We start from the raw sequence: 21,561 nt of genomic DNA on the forward strand, positions 1-21,561 counted from the left end.
TTTTATGCTCACAATACAATTATTTATACACAAGAAAAACAGGGGAAAATTCTATGAAACAGCTTTTTCAAAATTTAAAAAAATATTCTTCACTATGGTAATTTTTCATTGAAAACAGTTCACAAAAGTGAATATGAAACAAGATTTTTGTTCCGTTTGTATCCATTATTGTAAGGATCTAGTATAACAAATATGACTATGATATCAAATAAGTATGTGATAAAATCTGTAAAAAGAATAAATCTTATTGTGCTGTCTTGATGTATATTTTTGCTGGTATTTATAAAAAAGCAGAAAATTATGAAAATGTTAAAAGATCGCTGGCAGTTTCAGCAACAGTGGGTGTGTTCAAAACAATTTTTCATCAAAATAACAAAGACGTTGGTGAATGGTTTGAAGAATTATATGGATATCTATACACAAAAGCTAGAAAATTACCTAAATCTGAACACTGTCAATGTTGTACAGCAGATCAATGTAATAGACATGCTTTGCATATGTTTGAATTGCATGTTTTAAATCATTATTACTTGTACCCTTAATTTGTATTAACTGTTCATTGTTACCTGTTCGTTGTGTTAAGCAATAAAAACGGTGTACACACATAATGCTGTTCTTTATCGTTTCCAAATAAGGGTAGTAGTAGTACATTATGCTATTTAATAAAACCGGTGGTCCTGGTTTTCTTATCAAGGTGATATTGGTTCATTCAAGTAGATGTGAGATTTTATACAGTAGTAGTAATAGTAGAAGTAGTAGTAGTAAAGTAGAAAAGTAGTAATATGATATAAAACCTTAGACATACGTGAATCAACCTTATCACCTACTGAAAAATGGACTATAAATTTCTAATTGAAAATTATTTGGAGTTCCCCATATCGCCCCCCTCCCCCTGGGAGGTCCCCATATCGCCCCGCTTTACTACTGACGTCATATATGACACCATAATGTTCGTTCACCGGTCCAAGCATTATTCGAAAAACAACATTTTCGCGTCCGAGAAACAAGTCCAGCCATGCTAGGACCATAAATAGATTATTAGGTTACTGTCTTATAAATCTAAATTATCCGGTAAGTCGATGAAAATAAAAACGTCGAGGCTTAAATTTCAGGTATATGAAGGAGGATTGGCGTAGGAGCGATCTCAAAGTTCTGGGAGGAGGAGGGAGCAAATAGGGGAGCGGCCAGCTACTACCCATATTTTCCTTGATCATTTTTGAATAACCATTGATATCACATCAAATCCTGACCAGTACAGACACGTGCTCTCTCAAATTGGCTTTTCCCCTTTATCTACTGTTTTAAGAAAAATCAGTTTTTGGGGTCAAAAGCTGGGGGACCAAAGCATATGCTGCCCCCCCCCCCCCCCCACCACACACACACACATACATAATCTCGACATTGTGGCGGTGCCCCCCTTCCGCCTCCTTCCCCCATTGCCCCTCTTGTTCCAACGCATAAGAGGTTCTATTTATCCTACCTTCTGATTTAAGCTACAGTCACACATACGGATATGTCCGTGCGTTGAGGTACGGTGCGGATAAGATTAGTCTGTGGGTGTATAACTACGGAGCAGTACGTCTTAGTACGACGAAAATGGCGAGAAACAGGAAACAAACAAAACAATACAGGACGCGAATAAGTACGGATAGGTACGAGGTACTACGTTGAATTACGTTTTACTGCGCCTTGCAACTTGCCCAGCGCACGGACGGGTCTGCGGTAAACTACGTTGAACTATGCTTAAGTACGAGCAGCCTCGGATAACTACGTTCGGCTACGGCGAGGTACGTTACAGCACGGATAACTACGTTTAAGTACGTTTAACTACGGATGAATAAGTTTCAGCCAAGTTGGACTAAAGTCACGCTCAAATGGCTACGGTTCGCTCAAACTTTTGTGCATGTTCAAAAGTTTGAGAAACTTGCAAGTTTGGAGTAAGTTTTCAATACGTTTTGACCACGTACGGATTAGTACGAATGACTACTCTGAGGTACGGCTCAGGTACGGGTCGATAAGGATTACTACGTTTCTGTCCGTAGCTAGACGTAGCTATCCGCGCCGTATGTGTGACTGGGGTATTAAATTCATTCTAATTAAAACTTCATAGCTATACGTCTTAAACAATAGTTGAACATCAATACGCTACTAGTGTATGTGACCAATCTACACAGTCTTTTTCGTAATTTGAACTAAAATAGCTCTTAAAATCCCTTATCATAATAAATATCTCTTATCATATCAACTGCAGATCAGTCGGTGCCAAAAAAAAACATATGTATTTTTTTAGGTTACTCAAAACCGGTACTTAGAAGAGACCGTATCACGCAGGCAGGTGGTGGAGATTAGTTAGAGATTGCATTATTGTCCAAGAAATACCCGAACATCAATCAAACTGTGAATATCTTTGGATAAAAGTAAACATCCGACCTATTATAGAGAAGTCCTTGAGATTCTTAATAATTCCAACCTCACACAAATAGTAAACCTACCTACGAGAGAAAGCAATATTTTAGACCTATTTTCAGGACAAATCCAGCTTTGGTCAATCAGGTTAACATCTCACCTGGTATCAGCGACCATTACATTTTTGCGGTCAAAGTAAACACTTCCACAAAAATTTGTTACATCAGGAATGTTAAAGGAGTACTAATAGTCCACCCTATCAATTGAAGATCTATGAGAAAGTTTTTCATCCACTCTAAATAACCTATCAGAAGAACTTATTCCGTCAAAAAATGTCCGCCATCTTCCCTGGGTAAATTAAAGTCTAAAGAGGACATCAGAAGGCATGATAGGACCTAAAACACATTAGGAAATCAAACAAATCCGCTGATCGTAAATATTTCTTGGACCTCAAACATACAGTCCGAAAGAAAATAAAAGAGGCTTATCAAAAATACCTGTAAACCAGCCTGATGCCTCCCTTACATCAAAACTAAACACCAAAAAGTTTTATTTCCTCCTCAAACATCTGCCATTCTGGCGAAACTTCAAAAGCAATAGCTCTACATAAGCAATTTCAGTCGGTATTTAGCCCCAAATCACCTCTGAACTTAGCATCCTGCTGCAAGATGAAACTCCAAGACATATCTAATCGAAAACATAACTTTCCACCTCAAGACAGTCAAAAGTACCCAAGAATGCCAAGGCAATGGCATAGAAAAGCTCCTTTCAAATCTCAACCCTCACGAGGCATGTGGGCCAGACAAGATTAAGCCCATCATTCTTAAAACACTTTCAAAGGAATTGTCACCAGTCCTTGAAAATATATTTCAGAAATCCACTGATCTATAACTTCCCAGCGGAAAAAAATGCAAAAGTAACCACCACCTACAAGAAGGGCGACAGGTCAGACCCAGCCAACTACAGGCCCGTATCCTTTACATCCGTACTTTGCAAAACCCTTGCGCATATAGTATCCTCATGAATTACAAAACACTTTACAAACCTCGGAATCCCCAACATGGTTTCAGAGAAACAAATTCTGTCTGACACAACTAATTATGCTTATAAAGTCGGTGTACAATAAACAACAAGTTGATCTGATACTATTAGATTTTAGCAAAGCATTTTATAAATTGAACCTTGAGAAAGTCCTGTTTAAAATGCATAACTATGGTATACGTGGTGGAACCCTGAAATGGATTAAGAGCTTCCTCGACAAGCGGCTTCAATCCATAATCCTAAATGGTACAAGCTCAGAGTCCATACCTGTCTCGTCTGGATTTCCGCAGGGGTCCGTGCTTGGGCCCCTGCTCTTCCTTACATACAGAAATGACCTCCCACAAAATATCCAGTCTAAAGTGCATCTATTCGCAGATGACACTGCAATATATATGTTACTTACACCTATCAGACAATCAAAACCCCCCAAAACGAATTTAAAACACTAGAAATGTTGGAGCTGGATTGGGATATAGAATTCCATCCCTCAAAGTGTCAAGTTATTCACGTCACAAGAAGGAAACATCATATTCCCCCACAATACTACCTGCATAATACACTACTAGGAACTGTCACCTCAGCAAAATAACTTGGCGTGGATATCTCAAACGATCTCTCTTGGGACGCCCACATAAATAGGTCGACCAAAAAGGCAAATCAAACTCTAGGTTTCCTCTGCAGGAATATGAAGGTTAACTCCAAACCACATAAGCCCGTAGCTTATCAGACCCGAGTCAGACTATAGCTGGAATATTGCTCCAAAGTCGAGTCCCCATACGCACAAACCCAATTAGACCAAATAGAAGCAGTCCAAAGACAGGCAGCATCTAACTTTGGCCGCACATACAGTGTCTATGACATGCTATACAATCTAAAATGGCGCTGGCTAGATCTCCGGCACATTGACTCCCAACTCTCTTATATGTATAACATCTCAATCAGCTGGTTGCAATTCCCATGGAAGATTGTCTCTTCCCCCAAACAAGGTAATTACGCCATTATCATCTGCTGTCTTACAGATTAATCTCTGCAACCACTGACCTACAAATACTCCCTTTTTTCCAAAACTATAGTCCTATGGAATAATCTTCCACCTGACATTCACTTTCTTCCAAGCCTTGAGCAGTTCAATGCTATTGTTTGCAACATTGAACATACTTTACCATAACCTTGCTCTTTTTATCTGTTAGATCACTGATAAATTTTCCTTTTATTTGGCCCAATTTTCTTCTTTTTTCTACTAACAGTCTTTGTGTTTGAAGCGTTAAGCGCACGAAAGTGTCAACGTTCCTGTAAAGAGTTAGACAGTATCGGAAGAGATAGATTGGTAGAGAGAGAGAGAGAGAGAGAGAGAGAGAGAGAGAGAGAGAGAGGTGAGAGAGAAAGTTTGTCCTTTATGCTCTTGAAGGAAGTATAGAGTGTGGGGGGTTGCGGGTAAACTCTGTATTTTATGAAACAAACTCATGTCTGATTCTTACAAATGTATTCTGTGTACTATATCCGTTACAAAACAATACATGGTAAGTGACGTCTAACGTCACGCATAAGTTGGCGTCAACATAACGTCAATGTAATTTCGCGCTATTTCCGACATTCTGGGGCCCGCGAAAAGTGAAAGTACTAAACGTTCCATTTCTTAAATATATTAAAACAATTATAAAACACTTATCAATATATAACGTTCGTTTCCTGAATTTTTGGTCATTGTCTCTAAATCACATATTTCACGAAATTGAAGAACACTCTAAAATTAAAGCACTGTTCATTTTTCATCGATCTCGCATTTTCTACTTATTTAAAGTCTCTCGTTTTCATTGATCTCCAAAGGGTAAAGTCTCACGATTGGTCTGGTAGTATGCCAACTTCCGGTACGGATTTTTGCTGCCCTGGTCAGTCCGTCTCGTCCGAGTACAAGTTCCTCCACCACAGCCAGTTTCCATAGCAACCGAGAACTGTCATCGTGCACTTGCACGACATCTCCAACACGTATTGTCTGCTCGTTGCGACCACTTTGTGTATGACGTTCACGTAGTGATGTAAGGTAATCTGACTTCCATCTCGCCCACCAACGATTGATCACGCTGGACTCGAACTCGTTTCGTTATTATTTGTTGATTGCTGATTATGGTGCTAGGATCTGTCGCATCTGGTATCGCTGTAATTCTCCGTCCAGTTAGTAAGTGTGATGGGGTAATCGGCTCTGGATCTGTATTTTCTGATGTGACGTATGTGAGAGGTCTATCGTTGAGGATAGCTTCTACCTCAGTAAGTGCCGTCTATATCGCCTCAAAAGTAACGAATGCTCGACCTAACACTTTCTTTAGGGATGTCTTTACGAGCCCAACCATTCTCTCCCACCATCCTCCAAACCATGGTGCTCGAGTTGGAATGAATTTCCACTCGGTTCCGGATCTGTTTATATGATCTCTCAAGGTTTGGGACTGGAACATGGTCTTCAATGTGTTAGATGCTGCGTGGAATGTTGCAGCGTTGTCTGATATGGTCATTCTAGGTAGTGAACGTCTGCTGACAAAGCGTCTAAAGGCTTGTATAAATGAATTTTCGGTGAGGTCATGCACAAGTTCAAGGTGAATAGCTCTGGTAGCTGCACAGGTAAACAAACATACGTAAGCCTTCGATTCTATTCCGGTTTCTGACTTCACAAACAGCGCACCACTGTAGTCGACCCCTCTGATAGTAAATGGTGGCGAACTTTTAACTCTGTAAGCTGGTAACGGTGGTGGGTCTGGAGCACTGTAAGGTGGTGAGTTAATCTTCCGACATGTTATACATCTCCGTAGTAGAGATTTGACACATTGTCGTATCGTCGGTATCCAATAACGTTGTCGTAAGTGGCATATAGTTGCACTGATACCCGAATGCAGCTGTTTCTGGTGTGCATCAAGTACGATAAGTCGCGTAAGTGGGTGTTTCGCCGGTAATAAGATAGGAAATCGGGTGTATTCATCAAGGGGTACATTGTGTATACGACCTCCACATCTGATGTAGCCTTCTCTATCAATGTAAAGTCGTAATTGTCGTACCAGCGGTAGTCTTGATTTTCCAGATCGAAGGTTCTCAATAACTTCATTGTAGACTATAGACTGACACTGTCGAATCAAGTTCATTTCTGCTTCTCTTAGCTCCGTAACAGTGATAGCTTCAACCATTCTATCTTGGTGTTGTGTTCTACAGTTGTCAATAAATCTCCGGACGTAGGCCGTAACTCGAAGTAGCTTCTGAAGATTGTTGAATCTGCTTACGTCAATCGTATCTGGAATCTGGGGTGTTGGTTGTCGCGAAATACGGGTATGCTGGTCATCTTCGGGTTGTATTGTAGATAGCACAGTGATGCCTTGAACTTTACATTTTGGCCACTTTATCTCGTCGGTTAACCAAGGCGGACCTGTAAACCATAGCTTGTTGTCTTGGTATTGGCTTGCCGATATTCCACGGGTAAGTAGATCTGCGGGATTGTTCTGTGTGGGACAATATCGCCGGTTCCGGTCTGATTTTTTATTTCTTCAACTCGTCTCCGTATAAATCGGTTTGTTTTTTCCGGGTTACTCAACCAGTGTAAAACAATCTGGCTATCTGACCAGTAATCTATCTTTTCTATTCCTAGTGCTTTTCGTAGATGTTGGGAAAGTCGAGCTCCTATTTCAGCCGCCATAAGTTCAAGTTTTGGTAAGGTGAGGGGTTTCAATGGTGCGACTCTGTTCTTAGCCATTACTAACGATGAGTGATTTCTTCTGCAAATATAGGCTGTTGCACCGTAAGACTGAGTGCTTGCGTCGACGAATATATGAAGTCTTGTGTCGTCTGCTGCATCTTGATTGTCGTCTGTTTCCGCAAAGTAATATCTCTGGAATTGGATTTTCATTGCTAGGTTCAAGTCTGTTGCTATCTGTAACCACCTCTGTTGGTAGGATCTTGGTAGCATTGTGTCCCAATCGAACTTGTCTTTCCAAATATCTTGAAGTAATATCTTGGCTTTCACTGTGATTGGGGTTAGAAAACCAAGTGGATCGTAAATCCGGGATGTGCTCTGCAGTATGTATCTCTTGGTCGTAATTGCGGTTGTCTCTATTGGTCTTTCTGGGTATGTCATGATATCTGTCTCTGGTTCCCAGCGCAATCCTAAACGTTTGGTTACTTCGTCTTTGTCTAGAATGTTAAGTTGTCTCGCTGTATCTCTCAGTTTGTGACTGTTAGAATTCCATGACCTAAGTGTGAATACTGCTTTTGACATGAGACCACGTGATTGATGAAAGTAACTGATGACATCTGTTTCTTTGTCAAGGCTGGATAAGAACTTGTCTACATATAAGTCACTCTGTAGTCTATTACTGACCCATGTATTTGCGTTCCTCTGTAGATGTTTCAAGAGCGTGGCGTTCAAAATGAATGGAGAACATACCGCGCCAAAAAGTACAGATTTAAACCGATATGTCTTTAGTGCACTCTCTGGATTGGTTGGGTCTGAAAGCCAAAGAAATCTCGTCATGTCTCGGTCATTTTCGTGTAATCCAATGTGAAGAAAAGCCTTCTCTTTGCGGGTGACTACGGCGTACTGTTTGAGTCTAAATGTAACTAGTATGGCTGTAAGATCGTCGAGCTCTGGGGGTGTCGACTGCAAACAATCGTTCAAACTCGGATGATTCCGTGACATGCGACATCTACAGTCGTAGACAATGCGTACAGGTGTTGTAGATGATTCTTTCTTCACAGCGTGATGTGGAATGTAGTGGACACTGTTGCGGGGTTGGTCTGTATCTGGAACTTATTCTATGAAACCTCTGCTTTCTTGATCCTTGATAATATTTCCATAATGTTTCAATGTCACAGGGTCTTGACGTAATCTACTGACCAATGTCTCAGTTCGGCATTTCACGATGTCGTAGTTAGAGGGAAGGGCGGGGTGGTCTAATTTCCAGGGTAATTTCGCTACATACTTGTCACCAGTAAACGTAATTGACGTATCTTGATACTCTGTCATGTAACTCCTCTCTGGGATTTCATCTTCGCTTTGTTGAATACCAAGGCTCTCAAGTTTCCAAAATTTTTCTACGTCAATATCTTGGGATAACTGCGTGATAACATTCAATGTTAAACTAGTCGTGGCTCTGCTAGATGACGCATGAAAAGGGACGGGACCGGATAGAATATAGCCAATCTTGGAAGCGACTGCTGTAGGTCCTGGACCTTGGATGATTTCGTCTTCAACGATTCTCCAATAGTAATCTGCACCAATGAGAAGTTGAACTTCAAACGTTGTGTCTTCTGTCAGCGGATGCGCTAATTTGAGACCTTTCAAGTGCTGTAAATGGGAAACATTTTTTTTGTATTTCTGAAACGGTACTTCTATAGTTGGTACTATCAGCACATTAATCGGTATTTTCTCTTTGGTGGACGTAATCAAAAAGACTGTGGCAGTGTCTAGGTGACGTACTTCATTGCAAAGTGTCAGTTCCCGTGGATGTAAGTCTAAGTTTGTCTGCATGCTCTCTCGTGATAAATGATCTTTGAGAACCCTCATCGAAAAGAATGTTAGTATCTGCTGAAATGATACCGCATGTTACGGGAGATATCGCTGTCTTAAGTAGCACGTGCGGCGTTTGTTGCCCACATGTCGTCTGCTCAAACGTGATATGATCGTAAGTATGCAACGCTGCAGTCTGATGTAACAGTTGGAGCTGGTTGTCACTGACTGCAGATGCTGAAGACGTCTGTATTGGCGGTTGAACTTGAGATGAGTTCTGACATATACTGGTATGGTGTCTTTTCTGACAGTTTCTGCATCTTTTTTTAGACTTACAGTTAGATACTTGGTGTGTTCCCAAACAGTTAAAACATAGACGTTTGCTTTTCACTACTGCGATTCTGGATTCGTAATCCCTCATAACATTAAAATCATTAGCAAAGTGCGTATTGCTTGAACAAAATACACATACCTTAGCGTTTGTAAACCGTTGTTGTTGTTGTGTACTTTGGTGTGGATGCACGTGTTTCTTATCCCTGTCCTGTCGTGCACGTGGTCTAAAGCCTGAACCAGTTAACAATGACAATGTGGCTGGTGTTTCATGCAAGTATAAGTTACTGTTGACCTGACCTGCTTCTAATACGTTGATTTCTTCGTAGATCGCCCGGCGCATCTCATGTAATTCTAGATTTCTGCCTTTATGTTCACATGCCAAGTTCTTACGTATTTCTGCCGGAAGTTTGTCAAATATCACAGGCACTAAGAACGTCCCAAATGAATCCTCATGCTGATCCAGTGACTCAAGTCCCCGGATGTATGTTTCTAGCTTGTCGTAATAACCTCTCAGGCTTGGAAGTGTGTTGCTAGGCGACGGAAGATGTAGAAGAGACTGTATGTAAGCATGCACTATCTTATGTTTCTGTCCGTATTGTTCATGTAATAATTCAACTGCATTACTGTAGTTAGCGTTCGTTAGGGCAAATCCATCTATTTTCCGAGCTGCTTCATCCTCCAGTTGTGAACGTAAATAATTAAATTTTTGCATATCCGTTAAATTCTGGTTTGAATGCACTGCTGAACTGAATGAATCCCAAAAAGCTTGCCATTCTAAGATGTTTCGTTGAAGGCAGGTAATGAGAACTTTGGAAGGCGGGAATATTGCGTCGAACTCGCACTATTTCTATCATGTACAATTATTGTCTGTTCAAGTTCGGATCGATCGTAATTTGTCTATCTTCATTGTTGCTTTGGTCACGGCACCAAAATGTGGGGGGTTGCGGGTAAACTCTGTATTTAATGAAACAAACTCACGTCTGATTCATACAAATGTATTCTGTGTACTATATCCGTTACAAAACAATTCATGGTAAGTGACGTCTAACGTCACGCATAAGTTGGCGTCAACATAACGTCAATGTAATTTCGCGCTATTTCCGACATAGAGTTATGACGTCATATTATTGCAAAAATAGTTGTTATCATAGCTTCACTCTAAAAACCATATGAGCCATGCCATGAGAAAAAACAATATAGTGAGTTTGCGACCAGCATGGATCCAGACCAGCCTGCGCATCCGCGCAGTCTGGTCAGGATCCATGCTTTTCGCTTTCAAAGCCTATTGTTAGCCAGCAGCATGGATCCTGACCAGCCTGCGCGGATGCATGGTCTGGATCCATGCTGGTCGCAAACCCACTATGTTGGTTTTAGTTTATACTAATTTGTTTTAGCTCGATTGTGATGAAAGCTTCAAGCTTATTAAAACCACTCTCGAGTCCGCTTCCTGGGAAAACCAGTACTGGTGTCATATGAGAAGTCATGGTCGTGACCCCAATGGTGCTCGAACCCACGACCCCTGGATTGAGCGGCCGACACCTTATCCACTAGACCACCGCTCCCCTATATGTTGGTTTTCTCATGCTCATGGCGCGGCTCATATGAGGATAAATTCTTACTTGTACATATTTCTTACTTACTTTACTTACTTGAACACGTGCACTTGGAGGAATATTTTTCTTGCAGATTCATGTATCGTCAAAAATGTTGCTCTCAATAAACCAGCATACATATCCTCCAAGCACAGCGAAGGCACTGTCGCCAGTTTAGCTGTTGACGGGAACTTGGAACAAAAGCTTTTTGGCCACGGAAAAAAAGCGAACTGTTTTCACACTCACGACACTCCTAGTCCTAACAACTGGTGGTCTGTTGATCTTCAGCAAGTGTACAATATAGAAAGAATGACATTCTACAATAGGATTGATTGTTGCAGTAAGTATACCACTTACCTAAACATTAAGTGTATACACTAGTCGCAGAATTCTGTTTTGCAATTCTTCAATTTCAAAACAACGTCTTAACTAGTCAGTTGCTGAAGGTTTGATCTCACCTTGTTTAATACCAAGGACAATTATTTGGCAGACTTTAGTATGTAGAAAACGATTTTGCTTTCCGATATATTAAACGACGCTCTAGCTGAAATTTCGCAGACGTATTTGAAGGTTTTAAAACCCGTTTTTTCTCCGACATTTTGACAGGATAAGTAATACATGTACCATTGCTTTACCGTAAATTGGTAAATTGGTATATGTGGTCGCTTACAAAATGATCTCGCTTGTTTCAATTGATACTGGTATCTTTACAATTTGATTAATAATTTGACATTAATTTAAGTACAAACGCAGTTGAAATTATAGCTTGTGTTGACCGTTTATTTTTGTGTACGTAGAATTTGAAAGAGGAAAATGCAGGCTAGAAACGTATAAAGATTGAGTACATTCATATAAACATATACAGCAATCTCCTTTGCTTTGAATGTGTTTTTTTTTATTTCTGTTAAAGGCGAAAGAGCAATATTTGCAATACAGGTAGGTTACTCTACTGACAGTATGACCAAGGTTGGCTTTGTGAAGGAAATGGGTTCGACTAAAACTGTAACTATGCCTCCGAACACTAATGGGAGATACGTAAAACTCGTGCAACCTGGAACATCATGGTTTCACCTGTGCGAAGTCGAAGTATACGCTACACCAGGTAGTTACTGCAATACATTATGATATTCTCTTTTTTTAATAAGCTTAACAAATGGATTGCTTTAAGGGGAATGCGTATTTCTGTGTTTAGAGTTACACCTACATAATTAAGGGCACATGGTAACTTTCGGTGAATGAAAACCACTCGCCTAATTACGTGTAGATTTCATTTGAAACCACTCTTCCTATCATATGTAACGCAGAAATAATTTTTAGATTCGAACTGTTATGACAATATGATATTTCAGACCATGGCACCTCACGCGATCGGAAGTTCTCTGCGTCATTATAATATCTCAAAATTTTATTAATTAAAACTTAATTTGCTATACGTTTGTGTGTGTGTGTGTGTGTGTGCGTGTGTGCGCGTGCGCGTGCACGTGCGTTTTCATCATGATGTACAATAGGTTCTGATTCTCTGTAAATGTTATTTAAATTCTTCCTAAGAAAATTGAATATACACTTAAAATTAAATCCGATATATAGTTAAATGCTAGGGGAACAAACTAGGGGTCATTTTGTATTTTTTTAAACCTTCTCTGGTCATTTTTATTCTTTGGCCGTTTCTAAGTTTCTTTTAAAACGCTAAATTGATATCCATATTAACTTACTGCAGAGAAAATAGCCAGAAAAATATGCAGTCCCTTCCGCGGTTGTGATATTGCATTTTAAATTTTGTAATTATATTTGTTAATAAATAATAATACACCTGTTATTATTATACACTTGTTAAACGCCAGCTGTGGGCCTAGAAGTAGTTATTAGCAATTTGCACGAAGGATTAACCCGAGTGACAAGATAGGTTTACATTGCCGTTTAATAAGTTGTTTATTGTATACCTAAACCTACTAACGATTACTCGGTTGGTTGAACCAGTTAACTATATAAAATATTGACTTTAACGAATTTTTATCGCAAAGACACAGGGTAAATAACCTCACTAATTCCTTGCGGGAGTAACTGGTTATCATGCCCTCTTTCCGGTTATATTACTTCCGTTTATTTGGTCTTATTACAGGATTCTGTCATATACAGTTTTGTTACTATTTCTACTGAAGTATATAATAATAAAAGCCATTACAAGATACAGAAAGAATACAACCAAAGTGTTTGATATGCAACATGAAATAGTTTTATTTGAAATGTAAAAATACTAGAGATAGCATAAAGACTTAAAGTAGTCTTTCTATTCTCCATATTAATGGTATCATTAGGTATTTTAATAAAATGAGCCAAGAAAAACGCTGACCCTGAGTAAGTGAGCCAAAAATAAATTGCCAACTAATTGCATACTGAAAGAGTGGAATTTTCACTTTTGTAAATTTTACCAATCTTCAATGTTTTTAACTTATTTGTTTGTCTTCAGTATGTTGTAGTAAACCATGTCGTGGTCGCTCTTGTAGCGCAGACAGCTCTGATGCACGTGGGTATAAGTGTTTGAAATGTGCCAGGTCCAGTGATTACATGACCACCGGTGCTAATTGTGAAGAAACATGGGTGAAACTGCCGTCTAGAAGATCATGTGTGTATTCTAAAACCTGTTAAATCTTAAATTTCAAAAGGACATTTTCCTTAATTTTGTCTTAACGACTAATCAGCCACCACTGCTAAGCTTTTCTTTACTATTTCTTCCATTTAAAAATTGAGGTGAGTACGTTTTTAAGATGACATGAACTATTTTGAGATAATTCAAACACAAAGTTGAACATTTATATGCACATAACAGTAAATTAAATATCTTAAACTTAAAATATTTGTACCAAATTAGTTCTATATTATTTATTTATCATTTACACAAAAATATCATTATAACTAAATTCAGTCTTAAATGATACTATAACCTTTTTTTCTAAAAATGCAAATGCCTCATTTTACGAAACCATATCTCCACAAATCTCCTTCTTGAATACACTAAAATTAAAGATTTCCAGTTTTTACATTTAATATGACAAGATTCGCTGTTGAAGCACTTGAAAAATTCATTGCTAAGTAATATTCTAAAGACACCACATTACTAGAACGGTAACAAGAATGAACAAACACATTTTATAAACAGACTGGAGGAATCTAATTTTTGACCATCTTTATAAAGCTGGTCGGTTTACATCTGAGAAACTAAAGATTGAGCCCGTTGTTTTGTACCACAAAACAGTCAGCACAATTGTGTATTAAGTTTCATATATCTATGTGAAAACTACTGGGATTCTGGTGTCAGAAAGTTGTTACGCGTTAATGGTTTTAGTTAAGTTATAATAAAATCTGTGAAAGGATCGATATTTTCAAGAGATGCTAGGAAAACTGTATTTGTACCGTCAGGACAAGTTTCATTGTTCTCATGGGCCGTATTAGATTTAAGTTAATGTAAACAAAGTCTCTTGCAAAACACCGCGGTCTTTCTAACGATATGTCTAGTGCCGCTGTGTATGTATTGCCTGTCTTGATAAGACATCTGTCTTGATAAGATATACATGTATAACTATTTATACTTATGAAAATATAATAGAGAAATATATATTTCTAATAAACATTTTGAGTAAGTTTAGAATTCTAAATAGCTGCAATGCTTAAATGGTTGTAGAAATCTACTTATAAGTATTCATATTATGTTTCCCAAAAAGCAGGGCCTTGCAGGATACGCGTCAGAGTGTTTGAAGTACAAACAGTATGACATTTGATTTTGTGTATAGATGAACTTTGACCTAGAAAAAAATCAGACTTATAACTTAGTGTTCAATCGTCAGCATGTATATGTTTATTATAGGTATGTATATTGTAAAACTGTAGTATAACGTTGTTATAAGGTGGCGGCCAAAACATGTATTGTTTGTATATATTACCATCACTTGACATTTTCAGATGACCTTGTCCCTCGGCAATAAAGCTGAAGGTCAGTATCGGATCGATAAATCGTTATGTAAGTAAAAATAAACATTGAAAATTTTACTTTGATTTATTTTGTTTGACTTTATGTAATAGTATTACATTTTGTTAAACGAGGCTTTTAAAACGTTCCTCTATAAAGAAAAGGTTAAGACCCGACTGTTTTACGAAACACTGCATTCTGTTACAGTTGGAGGCTGTGCTTTCCTCTTTGATTGTGTCTGACGGAACATGTGGATGACTCCATGTTATGATGGGCAGTTCTTTAAGCCCACCTGAACTGAATTATTTTGATATCTGATATTATTCAATAGGTTTGCTTTTTTATATAAATTTGCAAGAGCATTTTTGTGTTTTACAACCCATGCATTTTGGTACCATTCTATCTATTTCCTGGCGGGAATAAACTTTTACCTTTACTACCATGTAACTTTGGAACATAACGTGAGGCGCGTACCACTAACCGATTTAAACGTGCGGCTGTCCGTTCTAAAGCACTGTCCTATGCCGACGTTACCTTATTTGTCCCTTCAGTTTCCTTTGTCTTTATCTATACGTTTATCATGTATACATTCATACATTCTATGCTGGGTTGCATACATTAATCATGTGCACATCCATATATGAACCGCGCCAAGCAGAAATATGTCTTAACGTATATTATGACGAAATCGAGAATCGACGTCACAAGTTGCAGGTGCGATTTCAAAATGGCGACGCCCATGCTTTGACATGTTTACAATTTAATAAAACTGCTTATAATACTGAATAAATTTTCAAATATATGTTACAACATTATCAACATGTAATATTATAGACTGAAACATACCTCAAACGTATCCATGTCAAATATTATGAAAATATGAGAAATCCCTTGCTATAAAAAGTGGTGAAGGTCAAGTGTGTCGTCACTGTCGAATCGATTGTTGTGATGTCATCAAGCTATATTTTGCATTGAATGAAATTATGAAACAAAATCTAGATCTGCATGTAACAATTTTGAAACGACATTTGTTCTCGTAAATTATTAATCAAGATAAGCCCTACAGTATTGCAATTTTCGATTCAACTGTATGCGAATGTTTCTGGCAATGTTTGTAGATTTATTTTGTCCATTCTTTATTTATTTAAGCCAAGAAGCTTGCACTATCGGCTACATCACATTTCTTTTTGTACATAAACATATATGTAAATATATCTCCGCCGATGACATCATTGTACAATTTTTAAAGAGGGTATGTGTTAGTTTGATAGGGGTAATTATTTATACAATAAATGCAACCAGTAACATGTCTCGGACGGAATGGCGCAGCGCTAGCGTATCCGATTTGCAACCTTAAGACTCGCGTTCGAGTCTGTCTCACGTCGTGTTTTTTTTTTTTTTTTTTATTTATTTTTATTTATACTATTTATTTTATTTATTATTCAACCTACACATATTCCATTCTTTTTTTTTTTCTCCATTCAGGATTTAGAAGATTTACTTGAAGTGTTTGGATTGGGAAGTAAATCTAGTACATCAAATAGCCAATGTACACAGGAACTTGCAGAAGCTGGAACTACAAATGGTAGTGACTATTGAACTATTATTCACCTTTTAAATGTTTTAATGTATAGCTAAGATGTAGGTTATAATAACGACACATACGTTTTTAAAGTTCACTTAAACAATGTTTTTTTTTTTATAAATTTTCTTTATAGCTCTATATACATACACACTATGTATGTGCGCGCGTTTGTGTGCATCATGATCATCATCAGTATATACCTTAGCTAATTATACCAATAAATCAAATCTTACTTAGATGAAAAAGATGTATTTAGAATTAATAATTAAAATGAACGTCTTAATTATCTCCGATATTTTTCTGTTATGAAATTACATCACTAAGATATAAGTAAGCTTTTACATTCTATTTTCCATGATTACTTTAAGATGATGCTGATGATGAAATGTCCATGGAAAACCTGGTGGAAAACTTCATGTCAGCTAGTGTTCAAACCGATACAGCTGGCGATGAGCACAATGATGATACACATCTAAACCAAACAGATGAGTTTGACGAAGATGATCTCCAAAGAGATCTCGCAACTATCAAACATAAACTTCAAGAGGGATGTGGCTGTAAACTTTGTTGTTTCAAAGGTGTTACAGTAGGAGTTGTTCTAGACAATATTCTTAGAATGAGAGAGATGTCAAAAGACAATAAAGAGTTATTTGTCATGGGAAACTTGCGTGAAAAACTTGGTACTGACCGGTGCAAGGAGGGAGAACGGCAGCGAGTGCGCTTTGAATACAATTTCCAAGGTAAAACGGTTTGCCAGAAAGCATTTTGTTTGATATATGACATGGGGAAAAGCACTGTGAAGCGTATACAGAAACACATTTCCACAAAGGGTGTAGGACCACGGGTTCATGGTCTAGTAGGAAGAAGACCGTCAAATGCATTTTCCTCTGACGTCATCAAAGATGCAGTGCAGTATTTAATAAACTATGCAATCGAAGAGGGACTTCCGCCACCATCACCACCAAGAGGCCGAGATGATACACCGCCCATTTATCTACTTGCATCAAAAACTAAGATCATGATTCATCAAGAATATATGGAAGCTTGTGTACAAAGTGGTAAGGTTCACGTTGGAAGGTCAACATTTAAAAATGTATGGAATCAGTGTGTCCCTCATATAAAAATCATGAATCCGCGAGACGATGTATGCAAGACATGTGAGGACTTTTGCGATACCATATCTATGGCTAGAAGTGAAGATGACAAACTAGACGCCACTGCTAGTTATCACCAGCATGTTTTGTCTGCACGTGCAGAGCGAGAGGTGTATCAGCAATGTGTACAAGAATCTACGGCTCTTTTCCGAGGTAGCTCACAAGATCACAGCAAGGTCCATTATACATTTGATTTTAGTCAGTATGTGAAATTACCTCATCACAAAAGAGAGAAAGGACCTACCTTCTTTATACAGCCACGCAAGGTGCAGATGTTTGGCTTTAGAATAGATGGATATCGCCAATACAACTATTTAATAGATGAAGACCAGACAATAGGTGTGTAAATTCAAATTAACATGATTAAATACTAGTAACAGTTGTTTTGTTTGTTAATAAAACGTAATCCATGTTTCTTGGTTGACCAGTATTTCTCACTTCTCCGCTTGTAACTGACAACTTCCAAACAAACGGTTACTTTTAAGTGTAATGCATGCAATTAAAAAATCAGGCAAAAAATATATGCTTTGTTTGGGATTCGAGTCCTTTATGTCTGGTTGTTAAAAGTATTTTATTCTTCCTACTAGACGAACCAGGCAGGCACACAAGATGTTACTAGTATATATGCTCGTAATGACTAGGTCCTGCGCATGCGTTTCATATTAACATTATAAACATATTGTAAATTTGTTACAGCTTGTTTTAAATATTATAAATATAATAGTTATAATGTAACTTTGCATTACAAGTTTCCATTTCATTTTCAAGGTATAGACGGACAATTGGCACATGGACCCGATTCTGTGATCTCCATGTTGGACCACGCCTTTGGTACATTTTGTCACCAGGGAAGAGATTGCACAATACATGCTGATAATTGTTTTGGTACGTGTCTATTACTGTTCGGATAATAAAAAAAAACAGATCGAAAACAGGACACCCGTTTCATTGAAATATTATAAGTTTGGAAATTGTAATTGTTTCTCATTCTCTGACCGCTAACAGTAAAAGTAACCTTTTTTTTGTGTAGGTATTAGGTTAAAGCATAAATTAACTGGCAGTTACGAGTTAAATAAACAATGGTTATGAATGGAACAATGCAAATGATAATAATGATAAAAATAGTTATAATGATAATTATTCATAATATTAGATAAGTCATACTGATGAGATTATAATGATGATGATCATAATAATAATGTTGATGATAATGATGATGATGATCAAAATCATGATAATGATGATGATGGTGATGATTTGATAATGCGGGTGATGATTAATTTGATGTGGATGATAATTGTGAAAATTGTATTTCAGGTCAAAATAAAAACCGCTACGTGATTGCCTACCTCTCATGGAGAACTATGACGAACAGACACGATAATATCAAATATATGATGCAGTTACCTGGCCATACTAGGTAGTAAAATTTACAGATTACCTAAAAACTTAGTCAAAGTGACATTCCTTTATACTTAGGGTGATATTACATAAATATCATATGGCAGCGTGTGTGACATTGATATTGTCAACCCGAGGGCAGAATGTCACCCGAGGCGAAAGCCGAGTGGTGACATTCTGTTTCGAGGGTTGACAATATCAATGTCGTACACGCTGCCATATGATATTTATTTTATTATACCGAACAAAATTTAATAGATCTACATAAAATGTTTTAAAATGTTTTTAATCTAGTTTCATCTTTAGCGCGGTAATCGCCTGTGTACACATTGACGTCACTACTATATCAGTACAAGGGAGGCAATCATTTGGCTAAAAATTTGAAGCAGTTAATTGCCCTTATATGACATTCAAAATATCAGCGCGATCACATGACCTGACAGTCACTTTCGCTTGGTCACGTGTCAGAAAGGTTGAAAATGTTTTTGATAGTCAAAATATCTCTTTCTCGGGTAATGGGATTTTATCATTGTAGACAAAAGAGAGGTATGATAATCTTTAATAGTGCATAGGAATTCATAAACAGATTTTAACAAAAAATACTATTTAAGTTTAAAAAGACGGCTATCTAAATGTATTAACAAAAGAATTTTATTCATTATAAATATACATTTTGAGATTATCCTTGTTACCTTATTAGCTTGATCCGTTGTACATACCCTAAACGGCCTGTTGGCACATAATGATACATTTTATGATGTATGTATGATATGTTTAAAGATTAAAGCAGTAACTGAATGATTAACTGTCGCATTTTTCAGATGTTTGATTGACGCCGGTTTTGGCAGAATTAAACAGAGGTATCGTAGGGAGGATGTTGATACGCTTCAACACGTAGCGGATGTTGTTGATCTGTCATCCTGTAGCAACGTCTCAGTTGTGTATGGTAGGGATACATGGAAATGGAGGCAGTGGAAGGCTTTCTTCGGCGACAGATATAAAAAAGTTCCGAATATATCCAAGTACCACTACTTCCGGTTCACTTCAACAGACCCCGGAGCCGTATTTATGAAAATGTCTGCGGTTGACACAGAGGAGACAAGGTTTGTCGTCTGTAAAACAAACCTTCTTGCTATGGATTCATACGACATTCCCCAAGAAATAATGCCAGCTGGACTTAGCCGAGAGCGACAGCGCAACCTTTACAGCCAGGTTCGCCCGCTTGTGAGACTTCAGTTTCAGGAAGAATTCTGTGCAGCACCAGCTCAAGAATAGCGGACATGTGGAAAGCAATGTCTTTAAATGGTTGCTTTCTAACGCTAGACGTTTGTCGTCTCGTGAACAAAGTGTTTACAAATGTGTAAAAATGAGTTTTTTAATTTGGTTATATATCGTCATGGTAATAAACAGTGTAAACTTGAAAATTAAAGTTCATACAGAAATACCGGATGACGGACTTCTTTCACTGCCGTTACCATGGGAACGGATAGATATGTGTGCTATTTCAGATATGTTGCTTGTTATAACGGACGGCATTTAATGATTTATTTTTCTAAACAAAACTGTTTTGAATCTGATTTCTATATGTTACTTTAAATTTTATGTAAATAATTCCTTTTCACTACCGTTGTATGCTACTGATGTTACTAAGTTTACATAGAAAACTACTTTTCTTTTAATCGTAACAAATTTGTAATAAGTGAAATTTCGTAGGATATTTTTGTAAAAGTGGAAAAAAATATTTAAAACTGTAATGTTTTAAGTTTACCGGTGTAAAAATACTAAAATGTCTTGAAAGCCGCATAATTCTATTCGCAAGTCAGTCGTTTCCATGACAACAAATATTTATATAAAAATAAATACTTATATTTTAGAGAAAGTGTTTGTCTTTACATATGATATTAAATGACCGTTGTAAAATCACTATAATACAGTAGATAAACATATAAATCCAATACTTCTTTTTAATTGTTTGACATTTTTGTTCACGTTTTCTTGACGTTAATTGTGTAATTTTTTATTTAAGATGACGTCTTTGGACTGAAATGCTCAAAAATGTACGTAATATACCTATAGAAAGGTTTACATTTTTATAAACAGTAAAATGTGCAGAATAATAATCAGTGAAAATCTAAAAATGTCAAAAAATTACGTTTAGACATATTTCTGCTTGGCGCGGTTCATATACTATGCTGGAAGCTGTGATATATCTATCCGTGTTGCATTGTATGTTAATGTAGTATTAGCGGTAATGTAACATTGAATACGTACCTTTTATTACTTATCTCAACATGTCTGTTAATTACATACAATATATTTTATTATGTATTCCATCTAAGGAACAGCTTATAATCTATTCGGCTTTGATGTTCACTCTGATGAAGTGTAGGGTCACGCAAGTAATGTTGGCCTCACGGTCGGGAAGACCCTTAAATTATGGTGGCTGATTTCTGCCATTTCGTGTTTTCGTGTTGGTGGGGCGAAAACACGACAACACGAAAACATGACAAATTTTACACGAAAACACGACGTTTAGAGGGCACCGACAGGACACATTCAATAGGTTTTTGTCGACAACACTCCAACACGAAATATCAGAAATC

At 37.5% G+C, this 21,561-nt stretch overlaps 2 protein-coding genes across 2 annotated transcripts in view; both read left to right on the plus strand.

Moving 5' to 3' along the window:
* LOC123526128 (fucolectin-like) overlaps nucleotides 1-21,561 on the plus strand; it is a 46,108-nt gene that overhangs the window by 21,097 nt on the left and 3,450 nt on the right. Inside the window, exons 2-5 of the mRNA XM_053523754.1 lie at nucleotides 10,949-11,194; nucleotides 11,765-11,956; nucleotides 13,322-13,477; nucleotides 14,812-14,869. Coding sequence (XP_053379729.1) covers nucleotides 10,949-11,194; nucleotides 11,765-11,956; nucleotides 13,322-13,477; nucleotides 14,812-14,834 — 617 coding nt within the window. The 3' untranslated portion in view covers nucleotides 14,835-14,869. The remainder of the gene's footprint in view (nucleotides 1-10,948; nucleotides 11,195-11,764; nucleotides 11,957-13,321; nucleotides 13,478-14,811; nucleotides 14,870-21,561) is intronic.
* On the plus strand, nucleotides 18,235-20,648 carry LOC128548553 (uncharacterized). Its single transcript, XM_053523755.1, has 3 exons — nucleotides 18,235-18,442; nucleotides 18,875-18,977; nucleotides 19,780-20,648. The coding sequence occupies exons 1-3, from the start codon at nucleotides 18,370-18,372 to the stop codon at nucleotides 20,231-20,233; spliced, it is 630 nt and encodes a 209-aa protein (XP_053379730.1). The 5' UTR covers nucleotides 18,235-18,369; the 3' UTR covers nucleotides 20,234-20,648.

Source organism: Mercenaria mercenaria, chromosome 14, assembly GCF_021730395.1.
Source record: "Mercenaria mercenaria strain notata chromosome 14, MADL_Memer_1, whole genome shotgun sequence".
NCBI lineage: Eukaryota > Metazoa > Mollusca > Bivalvia > Venerida > Veneridae > Mercenaria > Mercenaria mercenaria.

Coding starts and splice junctions, on each gene's coding strand:
- LOC128548553 (XM_053523755.1), top strand. CDS start 18,370: ATGTTGGACCACGCCTTTGGTACATTTTGTCACCAGGGAAGAGATTGC. Junction 18,443..18,874: donor ACATGCTGATAATTGTTTTG/GTACGTGTCTAT, acceptor ATTGTATTTCAG/GTCAAAATAAAAACCGCTAC. Junction 18,978..19,779: donor CAGTTACCTGGCCATACTAG/GTAGTAAAATTT, acceptor CGCATTTTTCAG/ATGTTTGATTGACGCCGGTT.